General features: G+C 41.9%; 1 protein-coding gene across 1 annotated transcript; it reads left to right on the plus strand.

Moving 5' to 3' along the window:
- The first annotated feature begins 2,541 nt into the window (after positions 1–2,541).
- slc12a4 (solute carrier family 12 member 4) lies at positions 2,542–21,861 on the plus strand. Its single transcript, XM_076750681.1, has 24 exons — positions 2,542–2,743; positions 11,582–11,679; positions 11,770–11,901; positions 12,268–12,414; positions 12,807–12,861; positions 13,201–13,331; positions 13,461–13,702; positions 14,041–14,255; positions 14,538–14,702; positions 14,986–15,084; positions 15,207–15,264; positions 15,393–15,567; positions 15,873–15,991; positions 16,142–16,240; positions 16,452–16,571; positions 16,772–16,876; positions 17,393–17,561; positions 18,272–18,467; positions 18,769–18,938; positions 19,310–19,441; positions 19,746–19,853; positions 19,943–20,130; positions 20,323–20,456; positions 20,560–21,861. Exons 1-24 carry the CDS (start codon positions 2,608–2,610, stop codon positions 20,649–20,651), a joined length of 3,285 nt encoding a protein of 1,094 aa, XP_076606796.1. The 5' UTR covers positions 2,542–2,607; the 3' UTR covers positions 20,652–21,861.
- Positions 21,862–23,575: the final 1,714 nt, after the last annotated feature.

Below are 23,575 nucleotides of genomic sequence, written 5' to 3' on the forward strand. Positions count from 1 at the left end.
CTGCTATATTTATTAGGTATTAAAATTGACACTGTGGAGGAGCTCGCTTACTTTTTATCAAGAGGCTGAAAAGACCAAATCCATTTGCAGAATGAGCATCTGAGGTACAAGGTCTCCATCTAGTGGACGATTGCCACAATTACAAGTCAGAGAAGTCTGAACTGTAGCTGATGACACCAAGTGAAACCTCAAGAGGACACAAACAGATCACAAACAGATTTTCTTTCAAAAGGCCTGAAAAGATAAACTGGTGAACCTTGAATAGATGCTGGCATTTAGACCTTTTTGTTCCTCTTTATTTATTCCTTTGTGCAGTTTGTGACATTTTAATCCTTTTCATTATATGTTAATGCTATTTATTGTTTGGTCACTTAATATATTTTCTGGTGTTTGTATATGTTATCTTATTCATACTGTGATTTTGGGTTATGGTTTTTTTTATTATTGTTTTTGCTTTTGCATGGCCCTCCGGAAGACTTTGTGGAAGCTAATGAGCATTCAAAGAAAGAATAAATAAAGAACACTAAAGAAGAAAAAAAGGTTAAAAGATTGAGAGCCTTCAGGTAAGAGAATCCTCTCTGTTTGTGGCATCAGGTGTGCCATAATGACACATTAGAATAAAGTGCATATGGCCAGGAGAACACAATGGCAGTCTGTTGTTTTGACTAGCCAACCCTGACAGGCAAAGCACAAAAATGTCACATTTAGTCCATGTTGTGAGAGAGATGACCTGACCTAACTTTGAACCTTAGACCATAGCAGGTGGGCTCAGAAGTGATGCAGTACCAGCTCAGAACAAATCTGAGAAGCTCCCATGAAGCACTCTCTCACCTCTCTGCCTTTGCCACCAGATCCTCAAGTCTCTTCCTGTTCTGTAAACAAGCTGACCCTCGAGGGCCTCATGTTTCCTGGGACCTGCCCTTACTGCTTACATGTCTTTCCACAACACTGAGTAATTGTGGTGGAAGAAAGGATTGTGTCAGGCCCTGCTCTCCTGCTAGCTGCTCACTGACCCTCACTTGTACAGCACTGCATGAGTTAGTCAATCCAGGAAATAACCTTATATGGTTGATGGTATCCCATTTGTCAGCCAGGAAAAGAAATGACTTCTATTACACCAAAGCCTCAGACTGTCTGGAGAGAGGAGAGAGAAGACAATAGGTTGTATTACATTACACATTTTATTGTGGGACAGAGCTGTAAAAGTACCAATTACTAAAGAGTCTTGATTCTTCCAAATTTGGAAAAAAGGGGAGAAAACATGCAGCACTTGTTTTATGGTCTAAAAATTCATTTTTTTCATAATTTTTCTAACAATCCTCTTCATATTGGACAACTTTACATAAAACATGTACAATCATCTAATATGCACTAACATCCAACAGATATTCAAGGCTGTATTTCAGTTTAATTTAATTGTATTTACCTGCCATTTTTGTAGGTCAGACATCCTAGAAAATTAAATAACCCTTGACTGTAAGGTCTGCAGTATGATACAGACGTGTTACTCACTGGGTCTAAATGTTGTATACACCAACTCTTTTGTATATAAGTACATGTGATTGTCCCTACAGCACCTCAGCTAAGTGAGTGAATTACACTTAAGAACTTTTGTATTATTTTCCAATAGTTTTTGTTTTCTTCAAATGGAAAAAAGTTTATTCTAACACAAAGTGAAAAATCACTCTAGACACACTAATAGATTACAAAGACTCTGCAATCCAAACAGAGCAGCAGCAAGCTCTAAAACTGCCTCAAACAGGACCTCTAATAACAGCCTTACTAGAGAGTCTTTAATCTGCTGCTTTTATGGTTCGAGCTGCTGTGCTTGGAAAGAGAAGGGTAAACTCTGTCTGACATTACTGCTCAGCTTTTCTCGCAGCTTCAACAGCTGCTGATTTGCTTTAGATTTGTTATTCTCGACATTCATTTCTCAATGAAAGATTTTGCTAAATTTGCCAAAAAAAAAAAAGGTTACATTTCAAATTTGGATTGACCTTCACGGTCAAAGGTTGTACCGCTGTTTGAACAGTTGGAATGAGGATCATTGATTGTTTCCTCTCTTTTTAACAAGCTGTCTCTTTTCTATCTCACTGTCCCTCTCTTTTCCACTCTGCACTTCCCTGCACTAATGTAGCCTGATAAATTTCCAAGCTGCCACGTTGCTGTGTGTGTGTTTTGGGAAAGGCCTGCATACACAGAGGACTGTCTGTCTGAACCTTGAACAGACAAGGTTCACTCTGTTAGCTGTCATTATGACACAGAGAGCAGAGAGGGGTTACCCTGCACCCTCTCACTCTGTATGACTCAGGGATGACAACCCTGTCCCTTCAATCGGAGCTGCGCCCCACAGGTCAATCCTTCCCCTTCAGGGGGATGTGAGCGTCTTTCTAAATGCGTCCCCGAGACCTTCATACCCTCTCTATTCACACAAAAAGCCCAGGAGGGGCTGGCCTGTGGGCGGGGAGTATGATAATACCCTCCAGAGGAAGTGAGCGCAGTGTAGTGGAATGTAGTTGCCATTAGTGGGAGTTGAACTGGGGCTGGCTAACAGTTAGCCTGCTATGTTGAGTCTGAGCTGGAGACGCAGAGGAGAGTGATGAAAACATGCCTCACTTCACAGTGGTACCGGTGAAGGATCAAGCTCAGTCCAGCTACGACAGTCTAGAGGGGATTAACTGGGTGGATTACAGGGACACTGGACAGGACTGCCCTGATCATCAAGACACTGTCAGCTCTGATGGTAAGTCTCACAACTTTTACTAAGCTCTTTATCTCTCAGCTTGGAAACAATGGGACTCATTTGAAGTTTTGAAGTTGTAAAATCTGCCCTGAGAGTGATACGACATGAGTTGGACCCAGAACAGCATGGGAAAGCTGTGCTTTGTCCCCAGAGCCCTCTGAACAGCTGGCTGTATGGTTACCATGGCAATTCTCCAGGGCCCGAGAGCAGTTTTCCTATAGCAGGCAGGTCTGTTTCTGACAGCTCACTCTGGAGAAAGTTGTTGAAACACTTCTCTTATCATTTTGGAGTATTTTTTGCCGCCTATGGAAGCCTTTTAAAATAAATTCAGGGACATATGAGTAACAAAGGGAAAACAATGAAAGGGGTGAGAACCGTGGGGAAAGGCACAACGGGGGTGGGACTGTGCAAAGGGGGCTGGTACTGCCGCAACAAGAAAAGGCCTCAAGTGCTTCCTTGCACAAAAGATGGAGCTCTCTTTGTGCCAGGGGAGGATTTCCTTTCACAGAGATTGGTTGTTCAATAACACAGGAGCAGATTTCTCCGTCCTTGCTTCTCTGTCTCAGCTTGCCTCTCACTGTCACTCACTTGTATCAGCGTGGAAAGAAGGGGGGCAGTCCCCGACAGAAGAGAGAAGGAGGACAAGGAGAGGAGCTTTTGGGATTATGTGAGAGCACGGCTGATTTTTGTTGGCTGAGGGAGTGAACCAGCTGAAGGTTTTTTAATAAAACACACACATGGGTGTGGCCTTCAAATGAAGCACCCACGCTTTACCAAGAGCCCAGAGGGCCAGGCTGGGCACAAAAACCACACACTGACAGGCCATCCATTTATATCACAGTACTGTCTAGCTGTGAATGTCATGCTGACTGGAAGCTCCTTACGGCTGAATAACATCAGAAAGGAGCAGTGTGCAAGGCTGAACACTCATCTAACTAGGTGTCAATGATATGGTCATGAGCCTCCGTATAAGGATTGGATGCCTGTGCATTTCTGTGTGTTTGTGCATAAATGCGTGAGTGCGTATCAAACAGTGCCGTGCAGATGAGATAATCCATGCTTCAGCGAGCCCCAGAGCGGACTGAGTGGACTGATATTTGAACAGGATGGAATCTCAGCACATGTTGTCGTAGCTGTCAGCTTGTACATTTGTGGAATGCATGGAAGTCACCCTTTAAAGCCAAATGGCGTTCTTGAACAGCGGGAACACAAGTTATTGCACTTAAAATACTGCACATAACAGTATCTAATAAGTGTTTAAAAAGTAGTAGCTTGAAGGTTGTCAAAGCTACAAACTTCGCACTGTGTTCCTACAAAAGATTTTGATGTCAGAGCAGAAGGAAAAGCTCGTGTCCTGAAATAACCCTCACAGTTTTATGGGTGAGTCTCACATACGCTTGTGGCTGTTACCCTTGTCATCCTGCTGTCATAATTCTGTCTAACTCACCCAAGCACAGCAACAACTATTAAATTTAGTGTGGATAGCTGCAAGGATGACTATAAGCTGGGGTGAACAGAGTGAGGAGGAGGAGGAGAAATGGAAGTATGATGAATGAAGAGATGGAGCAAAGGTCACACAGCATGTTACCATTAAGTAACAACTGCTCATGTTAATGTAATTAACTGCATTTTGAACACACCTCGACAGTGTTCTTAAATTTTAGTTTTGGGCAAAAATTGAAATGTTTTGTTCAAGAGTATGGCGTAACAAGTGCAGAAAGGACATACTTTGTCATGCACATATTCCATATTTCTTCAACTTTAGTTTTACATGCAGTGTTATGACACATACACACAGAGAAATGTTGGGTGGGAAAATATTCGCTGTGCTAAAACACAGTGATTTCATCATGGGAGTGGTGGGCTTGGATATGGCGCATGCTGTATGTGTCAGCTACAGTGTGACGTCTGCGGCACAGAGGAAGTGACACAGTGCCGAATCTGTTTCAGCCTATGAACTTAGCCCTGTGCAGCACAGAACAGGACTAACACTGCGGTCATTGTAACAGTGCTGCTTTCCTGAGTGAGAGCAACTGCCCTGAAATAGCTTTCACATATGCAGAAGTTAAAGTTTGTCACAGAGTCTTGCTCTTCTTGGTTTCTTGCAGCTACATGAAATGTGAAAATGAGAGCATATGTGTTCCTTTTTCATCTGTGGACATTGTTCAGCCGTGTCACCAATAGCTGGATAAAGTCTTGTTTCCTTCATTTACTTGTTTGTAAATGTCAGACGGGAGTCTGTATAAAGTTTCTGTTTTAATAAAAATAACATCTCCAGTTGTGGATAAGCCCTTCCAGTTTTTGCTTTGAAAGTAACAGTGACTTTTCTACAAGATTAAGTTGTTATAGTGAACATGGTAGCAGACGTTTAGCCTGACTGTAAGTCCAATATTTGCTCAGTAGGTCACCTGGCTCTGTTGCTGTTAGCTTGAATGCTCCACTATGTTCACCAGCTACTCTGTCTGCTCTTTTGCATTGCTCAGGTAGCATAGGGTTTATCTGAGCTTTTAAGCTACAAACCACTGTGTGCTGTAGCTGGAAATGCTGATCAGTAGCATTAAGGCTGAACAGAAATAGCTGAAGGTCATAAAATTAAAAATATGAACTGAAAGAGAACCCTCCTTAGAGCTGAGGGAAACAGCGCATCCACTGTGAAGATTTTGATAGGTACAAGATATTTTTTTACATTTTATTGTTATTGGAAAGAAAAAAATGTGTTTCTGGGTAAAATCTAACCATGTAGTGCAAATATGTCTTTTGCTTGTCTTTGCTTCAAACTAAAAAGGTCCTGAGAAATGATGTAGTGAGTGAATGACTTGGAGAAAGCAGCTGTGCGTTCCTGCTCTAATTCAGGAGAACAGGGTGACCATTCCTGTCCAGCATGGACACTCAGATAGCCCATGAGAGATAAACACACTGAGGCAGAGCAAAAATGTGCAGCTGATGACAGAGTTAGAACAAATACAGACAGCCACACATACACACACACACACACACACACACACACACACACACACACACACACTTATGCATAACCCTTAACAGCTCTAAGTTTTAGTCTTTGTAATACTCTTTGAAGATCATCATGCGTTGTAGATGATAAAGATTGTGTTTTAATTAGATTATTTGTCACACATTGTTTCCTGTATGATACAACTGTCTTGCCATCCAATCATCTGCCATCTTTGTTCTATCTGTTCATTGGCATCAAAGTGACAACAAGACAAGCAAAGCGGCTCAGATGTTGTTTTTCCAATGTGTACCTCCAGCTCTGAGGATCTCCTAGCAATCCCATGTATTCGGTATGTCCTGGGTCTACTGGGATATTCACTGCTTCACTTTCGACACTAAGCAGAGATCAGTACAAAACATACAGTACTACACATGAACACATGAATAGTTTAGTGCCCATGCACAAAGGATTTCTATTGTGGGGTTTCTTGTGTGTATGAGGAATGAGAAACATGTGAAACTTGGAAATGATCACTGCTGTAATGTTTTCAGATTGTAATACATGAGAGATGACTGTCTTTATTGTCATTCCAAGCATGTACTAACCAACCAGCTACTACACCGTGACAATGAAACAACATTCCTCCAGGAACATGGTGCTACATAAAACAGCCATGTACAGATGTGTGTGGGCAAACATGTAGAAAACAGGGCAAGACACAGCAAGGCAGGGTAAAATCATTGAAAATGCCATTACAGAAATATTTAATTATGGATTTTGATTTCTGAACTGGGATAATACCTGTGTATACATTCTTACTACTTAAGCTATTGTTGAAGGGGATCTTCTTGTTCATTTTAAAGGGAGGTGTTGTCAGTCATGTTGCAATAGGTCAGATTAAGGGGAGTAATTCATTACTTTTCTGTGTACATGACAGGGTACAAATAGCACTTTAGTGTAGTTGTTGGTCTAGTATTGATGTTACTGATGGATAAACAGTCTTGCTCTTTACCGCCATGGTGGAAGATAAACAAGGCGGTGACTGTTCATCCACACCATAGACTGTACAGTCTACGATCTGTGCATGTAACATTCACACAAAGCAAACATTTACGAGTAGCGTGTGCTGCGAATGTACAGTTTAAACTTCATTAAGTGCACAAAGCCATTACATGAGGAATACGCTGAAGATAGACAAGTCTGCTGTACAGACCACACTTTGTTTAGTCATTAGTTCTACACCCATTGACAAACGCATTTAACTAATTTGTGTCTTTTTGAAGGCCTGTTGTACGACGCACCTCATCCCGCCCACCTTTACCCCCTGAGGTAATAAGGCTGAGCTGCCGTCCTTTTCTCATCATTAGCACACATCAAAGCTAATATGTTTTGCTGTACAGCTCAGCAGGTAAGCATTCCTCTGCTCTGTTCAGATGCAACTCTGCAGGATACACAGCCATTACCGCTAACACTGGCTACAGTGGAATTACATTTCATTTCATGCCACAGGCTAAAGAAGAGAAAAAAGTACAATGAAACCAAACAACTTCATATAAAACACGTAGAAATATTTGAAAAAGAGAATAATGGGATGCAATATTCATTTAGAAAATCTGCCATCCCACCATGTTGATTTTTCACGACCAACAGGATAACAGTATATGCTGAAATGCACTGTCGGCCTATAACTGAACTACTGAACTACACCACACATAAATAACTACATTTGTGATTGGCATTGTCCAGATTTGGATTTACCACAAAAGTGTCAAAGTTGCTTATTGGATTGTACAATGCATTATGGCAAGTCGGCGCTGTCAATCCATGCAGTGGAATGATTTTCGGATTATCACAGTGAAGGATTTGTGTGTGTCCCCAGGCAGTTCATTATTAGACTCGGACTTGGTTTGAGACATTCATTCAGATCTGATATTTCATTGACTTGTCCTCGGCTTGCATCAAAGTAGGAGGAAAGGTGCATGCCTCATCATGGCTCAGTTATATCTACTTATATAATAACAATGTTATCGTCCCTCCACAGGAACGCACCGTACCGTAACTAACAGAATGTTAGCTGCTGCAGTCTGTATGAATGCAAACACATTTTGACAGATTTCACACTTCCACAACTCCTGCTCATGATTAATGGAAATGAGGTTTGAGATCATGTTGATTGAGCTGAACTAGTTTCCACATCGCAGCACTCCAAATTGGTCAAGCCAAAGTTTTTCAATTGTAGGACTGGTTGCTCATTCATTACTTCGCCATGCAAAGCTGCTAGAGTGCACACTGTTGTAAGAGGTCAGAGATGGGCCCAGAAACATATAATGAGCTGAGCTGCAGTGAACAACAGAGAGCAAGTTCACCCTTTAACCATCTGAGCCGCTGCTATGCAACAGTTGTCATCAAGTTTGACCAACCCATTGGCATCATCACATGAAAGGGAGCAAATGTTGTGCAGATTTACCTTCTTTAACTCTCTCTCTCTCATTTACTGTATGCATGCTTACACAAACACATACTTGTACTTGTATCCTTGTGAGTACCCTCATTGACATAATGCATTTCCTTGCACCTTACTCTAACCCTTAATATCACACACACACACACACACACACACACCACCTCTAAACACATAATCGGCAAATCATTCTTGCCAACTAACTGCACAAAGTAGAGTGGGCTAAGCTGAACGACTTCTCTGCCTCTTGGTGTTAAGTCTTAAATGTTTATTAAAGAGGAAGTTTAGCAAAGAGGCTTTTTCAACCCCTAAGACGCTAATGGGCAGCGATATTGTTTTCCATGTCTAATCGGCTTTAAAAAGTGCAGCCACATTACTGTGGAGTTTCTCTCTCTCTTGAACATTAGTGGTTTTGAAAATGTCCGTTTGAAAGATGACTGAAAAAACTCTTGAATACTCCACATATTCCATCCAAGTACACTGCACAGTCTAGATAAAGTAAAGTAATGACCTGTTTGGTGAAAAGTCGTTTTGCAGGAGGCGTTTTCTGGACGTTGTTCGTTGGACCTGGAGCAAATCATAAGTCATGCTGAGCTTGTCTTTGTAGATCTGCTCTGAGTTTGTTTATTTTTGTTCAGAAGTCATGTACTTTGCACTTTGAAAAGACTTGACAACGTAGCATCTTGTCTGGGAACTGATGTACTTGTAAATACACAGCAAATTATACCCAGACACCCCATTGGCAGTCTGTCAAAACATTTGTGTTGGACTGGAGCTACAATTAAAAGGTGGTACACAGTCTGCGTTTTTTAAATATTTGTCTTTGATTCATTTCTGACATGTCTGTAAGCACAGTGTGCAGCGCTGCACAGCACCAACACTTTAAATCTCTTTGCTGAAAAAGCTCGACAAAACAAATGCTGTCAATAAAAAGAAGAGTGAACAGATGCAATATCTTGAATGCTTGTCTCCAGATAGTTGGTCAGCAGAAAGGAAAAGTCATGCTCGCCACCGCTTAAGTTCTCCATCTTGATATTTCCTTCTGTAAATGTGTCAGTCCCATGACACAGACCGTCTTTGATCTTCCGGCTGAGGTTGGGAGTTTTGGTGGGGGCAGAGGTGACATGTTGGTACACGCTGCCGTAGAGCCTTTGTGCTGTTCTGTGCACACAGCAGGACTCTTGTGTGCCTTCATAACAAGCCAGTTAATCTTTAATCTTTTTCATTAGACATTTAATGTCAGGTTATTAACAGGAGACCCCCACTGTCTCCCCGGCCCCGTTGTTAAAATGGCTTTTATTGTGCTGGTCCAACAAATGGAATGAGTCTGAACTATTTTGGGTTTTAGCATTAGGACAATCATGTGGAACACAGTGTTTGGAGCAGCACTGACTGAGTAACAGTTCCTGCCAGGAAACATCTGAACATGTCTCACTTTGTGGCTAATTACGGAGTAACAACCATCTGCATTGCTCCCAACAGTGCCTCTATGGCATCTGCAGTAGTCTCCTTTCATTGTTGCTTCAAACACACATACTGTCTGTTTGATCCCACGCCAGTGACAGCAAGATGACACTAGAGGACAGTGTTGGCACGGTTTTTACTCTTATCTCTTCCCAGGCGTCACTACAGTCCAGCTGTGTAGTTATCACACAGTTTGGAAAGACAGACCAATAGGAACCTGGCCTTCATGCTTCCAACTTTTTGAGCTTCCTGCATCCATTAAACATTTTGAAACAATCCTGTAATTGAGAAATAAAACATCATGTCATGTCTCGTTAAGTTATCAGAGAAACATGGTCATGAGAGAAACTGCGACTGATGATACATCCAGATTTATCCAGACTTAATATGAGTTCAATGTAGTACAGATACTGCAATACTGCACATCTTTGAGATATCCTCAACCCAAAGCTTTTACATACCCATGAGTAGATGTGCGCGTGTGTGTGTGCTGTTGTGTGAGTTACTGAGTTACCACTGTATCCTCCTCTCCCCACCTCTCACCCCCCTCACCGTGCACCACCAGGCCCCCGAATGAGTATTCACCCTGGGTGACCGGGTGTCCTGGATAGTAATCGACAATTCCCCAAGCTAGAGCACAGTGTACTCTGTTGCAGTCTGCACACTGTGCATAACTATGCTTACCCACAGTGATCCTAGCAGCAGTGGGACACAGAACACAGGTGAGTGAGGACCACCGGTGAAGCTCAACCAACTCACTTGCAACAAAGCTGGTCTATTTTCAGCGTAGTTGAGAGTATTTTTCTATTTCATGCAGACTTGGGCTAAGTTGGCAGACTTTTTGTTGGAGGATTAATTTGGGTTCTGAGATGGCGCTGTTAACGTTTACATGCTCTAATAACTCAAGGTTAGGTAATTTCTAGGTAATGAGGTATGTGGATGCCTATGAGTGTGAATGTGTTTGCGATAAAGTTTAATTGCCCCAGGCACTGTGCTCATCTCTGCTTGATTCTTCTCTTCAAAAGCAGAAATTAATGAGAGTAAAATCTAATTACATGCTTGTTTATCACCTGGACTTTGTTGGTCTGTGCTGCTTTTGGCCTTCACTGGTGCTTCGCTGCATGAATTGTTGAGGATTATTAAGATGCTTCAATTCTGATTTATAGTGACAGTTAAAAACTGACTGACTGAACACTGAAAAGGATTGCCATGGAAAAACTAGAACTGGTATAGAAAATTGTAATTTCTCATCTACTTTGTTTCAGTAATTGCTGTAGAGGCATAGGTGCTGGACTGCTATTTATCCTTTGCAGATTTTATCTCAATAATGCCACATTAATACGTGATATTTTTACTTTTCTTCTTGTTCCCAATCTAGAAAAGATACAAACAGTTTGTTTCCAGGGAGTGATCTCACTCTATTTTGAATGCAAATTGATTGAAAAAATGTAAAAAAAAGTGGCTGCAATTGTGACCCTTTTAGGCACATAATCGGAGTTCCATAGTTGTTTATAATAATTCAACTCATCTTCAATGTGAACCAGAATCACATTTTCAATTCTTAAAATGACTGACTGGATTTCTTACAGTTTCAAGATTTTAAGTGAGGATTGTTTTCACCTAAATGTCTCATTACATTAGAGTTGCCTCTGAATCCACACTGACACTGTTGGATATTCTATGTCTATGAAAGTCTGCTTGTTACACTAAATAAGCATTTTCTTAAGACAGGGCAGTGCTGATATTATTGCAGGTTTTACAGACTTTACTAGAAATCACACTTCATATCAGTGAATCACATTGCCTTGATTTTGCAATAACAGTGTATGTGTTATCAGGATGCCTGTAATATATCTTTAAGAACAATGCTAGCCAGGTTTATTTGCAGGCAAATATATATCTCTTTGGCCCTGTAACATTTTTATTGTTAACCTCAAGTCATTTCTCCTCTCTCTAATAGGACATGGAAATCATAAAGAAGACAGTCCATTTCTCAGCAGTGCTGATGCTGCGAGCAAGAAGAATGACTTCTATGACAGGAATCTGGCTTTGTTTGAGGTTCGCTGTTTTTATGTTGCAATATTTCTGTCAGATGCTAGATTTAAACCAAACTCTTTCATTTAATCTCTTACACATTTCTCCCTCCAGGAGGAGCTGGACATCCGGCCGAAGGTTTCCTCCCTGCTCAGCCGCTTGGTCAGCTACACCAACATCACCCAGGGAGCCAAGGAGCATGAGGAGGAGGAGAGCGCTCAGGGCTCACGTAGGAAGACCCCCAAGGTCAGGAGTCTGGGGCATAGCGGAGGGACACTATGCCTCACTGTTTATCACATGCACACTCAGTCATTCGTGGCTCAGAAGCATTATCTCCACTCCTGGCTCTCTCCCTACCTCGCTATTCAAGTTCTAGTTTTGTATTAAGACCTGCTGATTGATTGCTTATGCCTCTGCACGCTCTGCAGTCAGACTGTGGCTGTGCAAGACCTGGATACATGGAAAGAGCTGATAGCATGATTGAATGACCTTTAAAAAGTACATCAGTCAATGCTAATGATCAATACACTTGTTTCCTGAAATGTCATGGTCAATATTCTCCTCTCTCTCTCTCTATTCCCCCCTCTGTCTCTCCCTCTTTCTCTCTATCAGTCTCCCAACATGGGCACTCTGATGGGAGTCTACTTGCCGTGTCTCCAGAACATCTTTGGTGTCATTCTTTTCCTGCGACTGACATGGATCGTTGGGATGGCCGGCATCATGCAGTCTCTCCTGATTGTCCTCATGTGCTGTTCATGTGTCAGTATGGGCGCACACACACAGACACACATACATACTGTACTGTACTAAGACACACACCTTCTATTACACTGGGTAGATTCTACCAACAATGTGGGCCAGATTTAATTGCTCAACCAGTCAATTGAATCCATATGGTTGCATAAGCAGCAGCATTATTTAAGGCAAAGAATGTCAAATTGACTTGTGTTTTTTACTCATTATGCTTCCATTACACAACACATACTGTGGACTTATGACCTTCCAGGCTACATATGCTAAATCTATAGAAATACGCTCTCTCAGATGGAAGCTGTGCTTGCTTTCAGCTGATTACAGGATGTTAGTGTCACACCCATGATATTTGTGTATGCCCTTTCCCATATTCATCATATTTCCCCTTTCCTCTGCAGACAATGCTGACAGCCATATCAATGAGTGCCATTGCTACTAATGGTGTTGTTCCAGGTAATACTTTTCAACCTTGCCTCTCAGGTGTATTCACTGAAAAAGTCCCTCATTTATGCAGCACATATCCTTCATCTGTACCTTAAATACTTTGGTAGCCCATTTCTTTTATTGTGTAAATAGTTCAGTAATGAATTGGCATGGTTGGGTCATAAACTGCTGGACCTTGCCATCTCCACACTGCTCTGAATAGATTTAGAAGTAAAAATAACATAGGCTATTCTTCCACTTGGGGGCAGCATAAATTTACTGTTGCGTCCACTGCATAGAGTACACATTATGGGCTCCCCGGTGGCCTTGTGTGTGTGTATTGTGTAACAGTTTGTTTAACTTTTATAGCTGGAGGAGCATACTTCATGATCTCACGCTCCCTTGGTCCCGAGTTTGGAGGAGCTGTGGGCCTGTGTTTCTACTTGGGCACCACCTTTGCTTCTGCCATGTACATACTGGGGGCCATTGAAATCTTCCTGGTAAGTTTGCTTAAAAGTTATTCTGTTGTATGCTAAGATATGACCCCTTCTGTATTAAAATATACAAGCCATGAGTTTTATATACTCTGTATGCATAAACTGTCCTGTTGTAATTTTGTTTCTCTTCAGAAATATCTTGTCCCCCAGGCGGCCATCTTTCATGCCACAGACCCCCCTGGGAGTGACAGTGCCATGCTAAACAATATGCGAATCTATGGCTCTGTGTGCCTCAGCCTCATGGCTGTGGTGGTTTTTGTAGGAGTGAAATATGTCAACAAGCTGGCCTCGCTTTTCCTCGCCTGTGTCATTATCTCAATTGTCTCCATCTATGCTGGGGCAATCAAATCCATGACTCATCCACCAGAATTCCCGTAAGTCTTATGGGGGATTTTTGTTTTTTATGGGACGAGGGAGTGTTCATTCCACATGGAGAAATAATACATGTTGCTCTATGACAATTTATGTTATGATTCTATTTCCCATCTGCCACCAATTACACTCTGTGTAATTTTTCATTCAAATAGAAATTTTCGTTTGAAGTCTGCAGTCCATCCTATCACCATCAGTGTGTGGAAATAACACTGAATTAACTTTTGGTTATGATGAGAAAGGAGAGGTATATGATGAGGATGATGATGATGACATTGGTGGTGGAAATAATGAGACTAGCATAGTCATCGTTTTATTTTTGTCCCTGCTATTGCTGTAGGATCTGCATGCTGGGGAACAGGACTTTGGTTAGAGATCGCTTTGATGTGTGTGCTAAGACTGTGGTAATGGGAAACACAACAGTGCCCAGTCAGCTGTGGGACAGGTTCTGTCTGCCGGGGAACATGAGCAGCCCGCAGTGTGATGACTACTTCATCCAGAACAATGTGACGGAGATACAGGGCATCCCTGGACTGGGCAGTGGGATTATTAGAGGTAAATTTGTCATTAATTGATTTGGGATTGAAATACATAGCAAAGGAGTTTATGTATTCCTCTATATATCATTATGCTAGACATGTGATTAAGGGGTGGAATACTATAATCATCAATAATCATCATGTGGCAAGCCCAAAATGCTTTTTTTTCCATCAGAAATTATACTATTATATTTTGAATTACAGTAATAGTTTATGAATGACACACAAAGCCTCATAGGATGTCATTCTTTTCTGATGTTAGTTGCCAAGGATTTAAATGTCTGTTCTCTGTTGTTAGAAAACATGTGGGGCAACTACATGCAGAAAGGGGAGATCTTAGAGAAACCGGGACTTCAGTCAGTGGATGCCCATGGTGGCATGGAGAACTTTGGCATGTATGTGTCTGCAGACATTGCTACATCATTCACTCTCCTGGTCGGGATCTTCTTCCCATCTGCCACAGGTATAACAATGTCACAAAGCTTAAAGTGCCACAGTCTGCAGCAAACTGTAAGATAACTGTTTCCAAGGATTTTTGATGCAATATCAAGTCATTAAATACAAATTGTAACTTCAGCTATCTGCTCCATTGTATTTTCTATAGAAGTCGCACACAGTGAAAATATACTCCTATGTTGTACTCCCTGTGAAGTCAAGAAGCTTTTACACCTCCCTCTAATCCAGCCTGTAGGGGGCATAGTTAAACCATTTGTACATTGTAACCTGCTGATTGTTTGTTCTTACAGGTATCATGGCAGGTTCCAACAGATCAGGTGATCTCCGTGATGCTCAGAAGTCCATCCCTGTGGGAACTATCTTAGCTATTACTACTACATCACTTGTTTGTATCCTTATGCTGGAGATGACACACAATGAATCTGGCAACCTCGCCTCTTCAAACAGGATAGGAAGGCAGATTTGATATACATCTTTGTGTCACCTAAGCTCCTTGACCTCTTGTGTTCAGATTTAAGTTCTGTGGTCCTGTTTGGCTCTTGCATTGAAGGAGTAGTCCTTAGGGATAAGTAAGTTCGTTTGAGTCCTACTGGAAGTCAGTGCTGTTATCAAAACACTTTTTGCAAAGCAAAACCTATTAATAGAAAAACAGATATCTTCATCAAAAAACTCTCATTCAATCAACATTGACTTGCAGGTTTGGGGATGCCGTTCGAAAAAACTTGGTGGTGGGAACGCTCTCCTGGCCGTCTCCCTGGGTCATTGTCATTGGCTCCTTCTTCTCCACAGTTGGGGCAGGCCTGCAGTCCCTCACTGGGGCCCCCCGACTTCTACAGGCTATTGCCAAGGATAACATCATTCCTTTCCTCAGGGTGGGACAGGAAACATCACTGATGATACACTTGCGTAACCACTTCACATTCTCTGAATGTCATTTAATAATAACTCATTACAAGACAGAAATGGCTCCTAGATACTTGAGAGTCATTCAGTTAGAGACAACAACTACCCCATAATTTGTTTCTTATTATTTACAGAACACATGATAACACTGAGTATATTGTGCTGGGAATGTTTGCATTTGGTTTGACTCACAAGCTTATTTGAATATGATACGGTACCAAAGAAGAACTGATTTGCATTGCTGCATGTGAAGGTTTTGAATTTTCTCTTTCAGGTGTTTGGTCACGGAAAGACTAATGGAGAACCTACATGGGCACTACTACTGACTGGTCTCATAGCCGAGCTGGGCATCCTTATTGCGTCACTGGATATGGTGGCTCCCATCCTTTCCATGTAAGCACACATGTCAAGAATATGACATATGCCAAGTATTTACTGCACATACCCCACACATTCATTCCTGTCCCTGTCTGGTCAAGGCCAATTACACCGCTGATGATATGGCATTACCTACATCAAATTCTCTTTGTCTTTATTTAACAGGTTCTTCTTGATGTGCTATCTCTTTGTCAACTTAGCCTGTGCAGTTCAGACTCTTTTACGCACACCCAACTGGAGGCCAAGGTTTAAATATTACCACTGGTGAGTACAAGCTAGTCCCCCCGATTCTTCTTACCAGCTTTTCCATTACAGTACAAGACAACCTCTGTAACATGTATGCTACAGTTGCTTTCATCAATGACCAATGCATTATGTACACTAAATAATGTCTACTGTTCTTGGTATGCAAAAAAAAGTAAAAAAAAAAAAAAAAAAAAAACGCAACTTCAGGCTTTATGTGTCACACCCACAGGGCTCTGTCTTTCCTTGGTATGAGTATGTGTCTGGCTCTAATGTTCATCTCCTCCTGGTACTATGCTATTGTGGCCATGGGCATTGCTGGGATGATCTACAAGTACATTGAGTACCAGGGGTATGTCTGCAGTCTACTTAGCATTTGCACTTTCATTTCTTTCTCCTCTAACAGTACGGTCCTGTATGGTATGGGGTGATCATGGATGTCTCTGGTTGTGTTTGTGTCTGAGCTCTGCATATCTGCTAGAGGACAGCTGGTCACTTAAGTTGTCTGCTCTCCCTTATGTTTGTGTCTTGTCTTGCCTGCTAAAATAACAGAGCTGAGAAGGAGTGGGGAGATGGTATAAGAGGCCTGTCCCTTAGCGCTGCACGATACGCCCTGTTAAGACTGGAGGTTGGACCACCACACACCAAGAATTGGAGGTACACCTACACCTAAAGGAGATTCTCTGATTATCTCCATGAAATTTGCATCTCTAATGAGCCACATTGCATGTTGGGATGTAAAAGTTGTTCATATCTGTGTTCAGAAGAATCCATATACTGTACTATAAAGGAAGCGGCATCAAACATGCCAACATGCCTTTATAGTTTTGATTGTGGAATGAAGAATGGAATGGAGGCCTTTAGCACTACAGAAGCAACAATTATGTACCCTAAATGTCTCAATAACTTCCACATTTCTCCAACATTTATCCCTGTCATCTAGACATCTAGATGTGTTTCAACCTGCAAATCACAAAATAACTTAATGTCCAGTTTGATCAAAATCCAGTTAGTAATATCTACCAGTCTTCATCCAGTGACAATGACCATTTAATTAATCTTACTTTGTCACCAAAGTATTGAGAAGAATCAGTCTTTCAACGGGGGTGCAAAGACTCACCTTTGACCCAGGCCCTTGTCTCATATTGACCATCTTTGACTTGTGCACTACAGACCTCAGCTGCTGGTGCTGTTGAAGCTCGATGAGGACTTCCATGTAAAATATCCCCGACTGCTCACATTTGCCTCGCAGCTGAAGGCAGGAAAGGGTCTGACCATTGTGGGGTCTGTCATCCACGGCAACTTCCTGGACAGCTATGGAGAAATGCAGGCAGCTGAACAGGTAAACACTGGAAAGGGATGTGTATGCTCTATACAATTCACTATTGTAATGTGTTGCTGACTGTGTCAGTTAATTGTTACAAATGAACACCTTTTGTAAATTGAAAAGCCCACTGAAGCATAAACAAACTGCATTTTGTGAATTTTAGACTTTTGTTACACTTCTTCCTCACCAACTTTTTTCATTTGTGTGCATTTGCCACTTTAATCAAAGGGCACCGTGGAAACACCTTGCTGTTGTCTCTACAATATGGTGCCAGTGAGCCATTTCAGATAAAAAAGGGAACTGGTGCAGGACCATTTTTCATAATGTGATGTGTTTAGTCAATGATTAAACAAATGAAGCAAAGTTTGCGCTTGTTTATGTGACAGTAACTGGAGAAATAAATCACTCCTCCTTCATTGACTTAGTGCTAAGCTATTCATGCATTACGTCCAATATCAGGTGTTATGATTAGAGCTTGTGCTATAGACGGAGGCAGTGAAGGTAGAACTTGTATTTAGTTAAATTCAACTGTTATTCAGTTCTATGCTGTATGAATCTTTATGGTGTAAATGTGACGCATGCACTACAATCCGTTCAGACATACAGACTTTTTGAAAATTTCCTCGAAAGCATAATACATTTTGGTTGATAAGTGTTTACATATGGTTTATCCACTTACCGTGATCATAGACTGAAGTTCTCTTTGCCCTCATTTTGCCTGCCAGGCCATTAAAAACATGATGGAGATTGAGCGAGTCAAGGGCTTCTGCCAGGTCGTGGTGGCATCTAAAGTGCGGGAGGGTGTTGTCCATCTGATCCAGTCCTGCGGCCTGGGCGGCATGAAGCACAACACAGTGGTGATGGGCTGGCCGTATGGCTGGAGACAGAGTGAGGACCCTCGTGCCTGGAAAACTTTTATCAGTAAGAGTCTCACTGAAATACTGTTTGCACAACATTACACCTAAAAGGTTCAATCAGCCTCCCTATTAAATGACTACCACCCCAACTCAACAATGATTGCATACCTGTTAACACGCATAAGCATGTAGTTTTTACACTTGAATGCTTGTGAACAGAGGTTACTCTCTCGATGTTCAAATACTTTCTGTGTTAGTTTTCAGCTGTCTTTTACAGAATGTAAGGCATAAACATATTCACTTATGAAGTATTCATTTATACAGTACAGTTAATATCCACCCCTGCATGTTTTCATCTCAATCAGACACAGTCCGCTGCACCACAGCTGCCCACCTGGCCCTGATGGTGCCCAAAAATGTGTCCTTCTACCCGAGCAACCATGAACGCTTCACAGACGGCAACATTGACGTGTGGTGGATTGTGCACGATGGAGGGATGCTAATGCTGCTGCCTTTCCTACTCAAACAGCATAAAGTGAGATGACAGATGTCTTGGAGTTTTATTCCAATGAGCTACTTTAGAAATTGTAAAAAATAATGTAGTTTTACTGCCTGTAGAATGGACATGTTGAGAATGATTTTCACCTACAATAACACACTAAAGAAAATCTTAAAGGTGTGTTCAAAATTGTGAATATGATGATAAATTCATTTTAATGAGAATAAAAACTATACAGACTGTGAAATGGGATCATTCCAAACTCGCATGCTCTCCTTCAACAGTATTTGTTAGTTTCGGTTTTATGTTATTTCGGACTTTCCTTTTGAAGAATGTTACTTTTTACATCTTTTATTTTGAAGTGTGTTTGCTGTTAGTAATTTTATGCGTTTACATTTACATTTTAGGTTTGGAGGAAATGCAGGATGCGCATCTTCACTGTAGCCCAGATGGATGACAACAGCATCCAGATGAAGAAAGATCTGGCCACGTTCCTTTACCAGCTGAGAATAGAGGCTGAGGTGGAGGTGGTAGAGATGGTGAGAATTCCTCTCACATGACCACTGAGCAAAAGCTAAGACTTAAATAGGGCCTTTTATGGCGAGAACAGCCCATAATAAATGCAACTCAGTCATAAAAATTTCCACTGAAACCAGATGTCGATAATGCTAAAATGCAGCACAAGAAGTTTGTTGTTTACCTCAAGATGCCATAAAAATGTTTGTTTCAAAGAGGATTTGAGTGCTAAAAAAACACACACTGCTTACCTTGAACATGAATCAATTCACATTCATGGTCACTATTGTAAATCTAACTGAAACAAATATGATGTTTGCATGTTAGCATGACAGTGACATCTCAGCATACACCTACGAGAGGACGTTGATGATGGAGCAGAGGTCCCAGATGTTGAGACAAATGAGGCTGTCCAGTGCAGAAAGACAAAGAGAGGTATTTTTTGTCTGAGTAACAGTGTTTCTTACATGTAGCATATTGACATACAGTATAGACCCTTATGATATTCCCATGGCACTCAACAGGCCCAGCTGGTTAAGGACAGACACTCTCTGGTGCGTATGGGAAGTCTGTACTCAGATGAGGAAGAGGAGGTGGTGGAGGCTCCTCCAGAGAAGGTTCAGATGACGTGGACAAGAGAGAAGTGTGAGGCTGAGAGGAGGAACAGAAACAATGCACCTGAGAACTTCAGAGAACTCATGAGCCTCAAACCGTGAGTCGCATTCAGTTTGCATTCTTCATCGCTGCCTCTCATTCAGCCAGTGATGCCTGTAACATTTAATGTGAAACCTTTCAACTCATTTTTCCCTTCCCATTGCGTATCTTTCTCGGTTTGGCACAGTGAGAGCTTGCTTTGATATATTTCAAATAACTCTGTGTCTCTCTCCCCCTTGCTGCACTCCAGGGATCAGTCTAACGTGCGGCGAATGCACACGGCTGTGAAGCTAAACGAGGTAATAGTCAACAGGTCCCACGATGCCCGATTAGTGCTGCTCAACATGCCAGGGCCACCTCGAAACACAGATGGAGATGAGAACTGTATCCTTTGCCAATATGATCAAACAAAAGGGGTCATTTGGGCTACAGTACTTACAGAGTGTGCAGGTTATTGTTTGGTTACTTTCTTTAACCTGTGCGTCAGATATGGAGTTTCTGGAGGTGTTGACTGAAGGTCTGGAAAGAGTGCTGCTGGTTCGAGGTGGAGGTCGGGAGGTTATCACCATCTACTCATGACCTGTTACTAGCTGCTACACAGGAGCATCGGCCTCAGCAGAATACATTCCACCTCTGGACATCAGGCAGCTGTGCTCCACTGCCAGACAGTTCTGGGTAGATGCATGAATTTGACACTTTTATTATGAAGTCTGGACTTTTGAGTACAAAAGAGGTTGATTCTATTCTTGTAGAATACTGGGACATATTACTGTACATATCCACCTGTATGTTGCCATTCTTTACAAATGAAAGCTGTTACTTTTCTCCCTCAGAAGTCAGTGCTGCTAAACACAAAGTTTAGACGAGCATTTCCTTATTTCTAGGTGACAGATACCTCCTCATATGTGCTAAAGAACCTATATTTGACAATTTGGAAGACAGAACAGTCCTGAGAAGTACACACATGAAATGTTTTAACAGTGTGCCAGATTTTTATTCTCTTTACAGCTCTGTTCTTTGGAAGCACAGCTCTATTTATTTATTTATTTTTTCAACATTTCCCCACTGAGGTTAAGAAAATGTTACTGTAGATAATGAATACAGCGCTTGCTGTTGGTTGTGCTGTACACAGTAGGTGGCACAGACTCAAGTTTGTAAATGTGGATTCCAGAGATCATAAAGCAAGTTGTTAAAAAGAGTTATAATTTATGATTTTTTCTGACAGATTTTGTGTTGTTGATGAGAAAAAAAATGCATATGAATGACTTTTAAAATGTTTTTGCTGCAGACCTGAAAAGCTTATCTACACACAAAAAGGGGGCTTAATTTAAAGTAAGAGTTTTTTTTTATTCCTGCAATAGCTATTCATTGTATTTACATGCTTAAAATACCTTTCTGTAACCTAGTTTTCAATGTTAGTGGCAGAGTCCATCATTTCCGCCCCGGATAAGAACTGCCAAATAACACATACCTACAGCGTGAGATTGTCTGGTTGTACGGTAAACAGATACACCAGTTCTTCTTTCTGATGAAGAAGCTGCTCAAGGAGTGTTTACTGTAGTATTAAACTGCACTTGATGTTACCACGGTAACCTGACTGAACCCTTAAGAAATACAATTCCGACTTTCAGACCCTGTTTTGTGTCTTTTCAGGTCTTTTTCTAAAAAGCTGTGTATGATCAGTATTTCAGGCTATTACACAGTGCTTATTTCTATGTAGACTAAATGTTGTATACAAGCCAACAGTGTTTTATAAAGGATAAACCATGATAAGGTGTGCAGTTATTAAAAACTAGACAATTTCCCTGCGGGAAATTTTGAAAGGGCCACGGGGTCTACTGCCCGACCGCGTACATATACATTACATTATATGCCCATTATGGCTCACTGTGTGTGAGGGAGCATGAGAGAGAAGTGCTCACAGAGGTACTGAGCCTCAGAGGTTGCCACAGCAACTTCAGAGCCCCTCCCAATCATGCTCTATGAGACACAGCTGCGCACGCACACACACGCCCCCTCTCAGCACTCAGGCACACATGCACTCAGAGAGAGAAAAAGAGACCGTGGCCGGGCTTAGAGGCTGCGAATTCAAATTCTGTAAGTCTCACACATTTTTCCAGCACATTGTGAGAGAGAGGACAAGTTTGTCTACAACTGTGGAAAAAATCATGCCTGTAGTGTGTAAACTGTGGCCGGGAGGAGCCTGGAAAGACAGAAAATCTGGAGTTTTTTTTAGGCTCTCTGCCACTGAGGCTCAGTGGTTGTCACGGCAATTTGACTTGGTTGCCCATGACGATAGGGGCAGACAGAGAGGGGCGACAGAAAAGCGGAGAAAACGAGCGATTTTCTGCCTCTGCACTGCTCTCACATTTGGGCTTCTCCTGAGAGAACGGTAGCTCCTATCAGAAAAACAAAGACACCGTGAGTGCCTTGAGGACTTCCTGAACGATTTGGTGTAATTTTGTGTTTCTACAGCAAATATTGTGGACACAGTCGCGAGTTGAAAACAGGGCTCCTTTCTGCTTCTCTCCGAAAATCTTTGTATTGGAGTGCATGGAGAGCAGAGACAGACATGGCCGCGCTTAGAGGCTGCTAATTCAAATTCTGTTTGTCTCACAGATTTTTCGAGCACATTGTGAGAGAGAGGACAAGTTTGTCTACAACTGTGGAAAAAATCACGCCTGTAGAGCGTAAACTGTGGCCAGGAGGAGCGTGAAAAGAGCAAAAATCTAGGCGTTTTTTTCGGCTCTCTCCCACTCTAGCGATGATGTCACCCACTCTAGCCTCTAACTGTCCACGCAATACACACCCATTGAAATCAGAGAATTTCTCCAAAAACGCTCATGGTCATTGATGAGGGATTATTCAAAAACTACATGAGTTATCAAAACGTGGCTTAATACAGCAATAGACAAGACTTGTGTCTACAATTTACAGTTTAAATGGAGTCTCTAGGTGAAAGTATGCCGGAGCAGTAGCCAGTAGAAAAAGTGCGACAATTTTTATGGCCTCCCATTCATTTCTTATGGGAAATTTATCGCAGTTTTTCGCGACTTACGTCGCGAAAAACTGCGATAAATTTCCCAAAAATAATAGCACGCCGATCCCGATCGAGACGCACGTTTTGATATAACATTTGCGTGGGTGCTCCCAAAACTGTAGGAGGAGTAGCGAATCGAAATTTGACACGGAAGAGGAAGAATAATAATAATAATAACTAGACAATTTCCCTGCGGGAAATTTTGAAAGGGCCACGGGGTCTACTGCCCGACTGCGTACATATATATTACATTATATGCCCATTATGCCTCTCTGTGTGTGTGGGAGCATGAGAGAGAAGTGCTCACAGAGGTACTGAGCCTCAGAGGTTGCCACAGCAACTTCAGAGCCCCTCCCAATCATGCTCTATGAGACCCAGCTGCGCATGCACACACACGCCCCCTCTCAGCACTCAGGCACACATGCACTCAGAGAGAGAAAAAGAGACAGAGACAGACATGGCC

Source organism: Chaetodon auriga, chromosome 1, assembly GCF_051107435.1.
Source record: "Chaetodon auriga isolate fChaAug3 chromosome 1, fChaAug3.hap1, whole genome shotgun sequence".
Taxonomy (NCBI): domain Eukaryota; kingdom Metazoa; phylum Chordata; class Actinopteri; order Chaetodontiformes; family Chaetodontidae; genus Chaetodon; species Chaetodon auriga.

Excerpts from the sequence above, each read along its gene's own strand:
- slc12a4 (XM_076750681.1), top strand. The coding sequence starts at position 2,608 with ATGCCTCACTTCACAGTGGTACCGGTGAAGGATCAAGCTCAGTCCAGC. Across the intron at positions 12,415-12,806 it reads TCCTCATGTGCTGTTCATGT|ACAATGCTGACAGCCATATC; the intron begins GTCAGTATGGGC and ends TTTCCTCTGCAG. Across the intron at positions 13,332-13,460 it reads GGGCCATTGAAATCTTCCTG|AAATATCTTGTCCCCCAGGC; the intron begins GTAAGTTTGCTT and ends GTTTCTCTTCAG.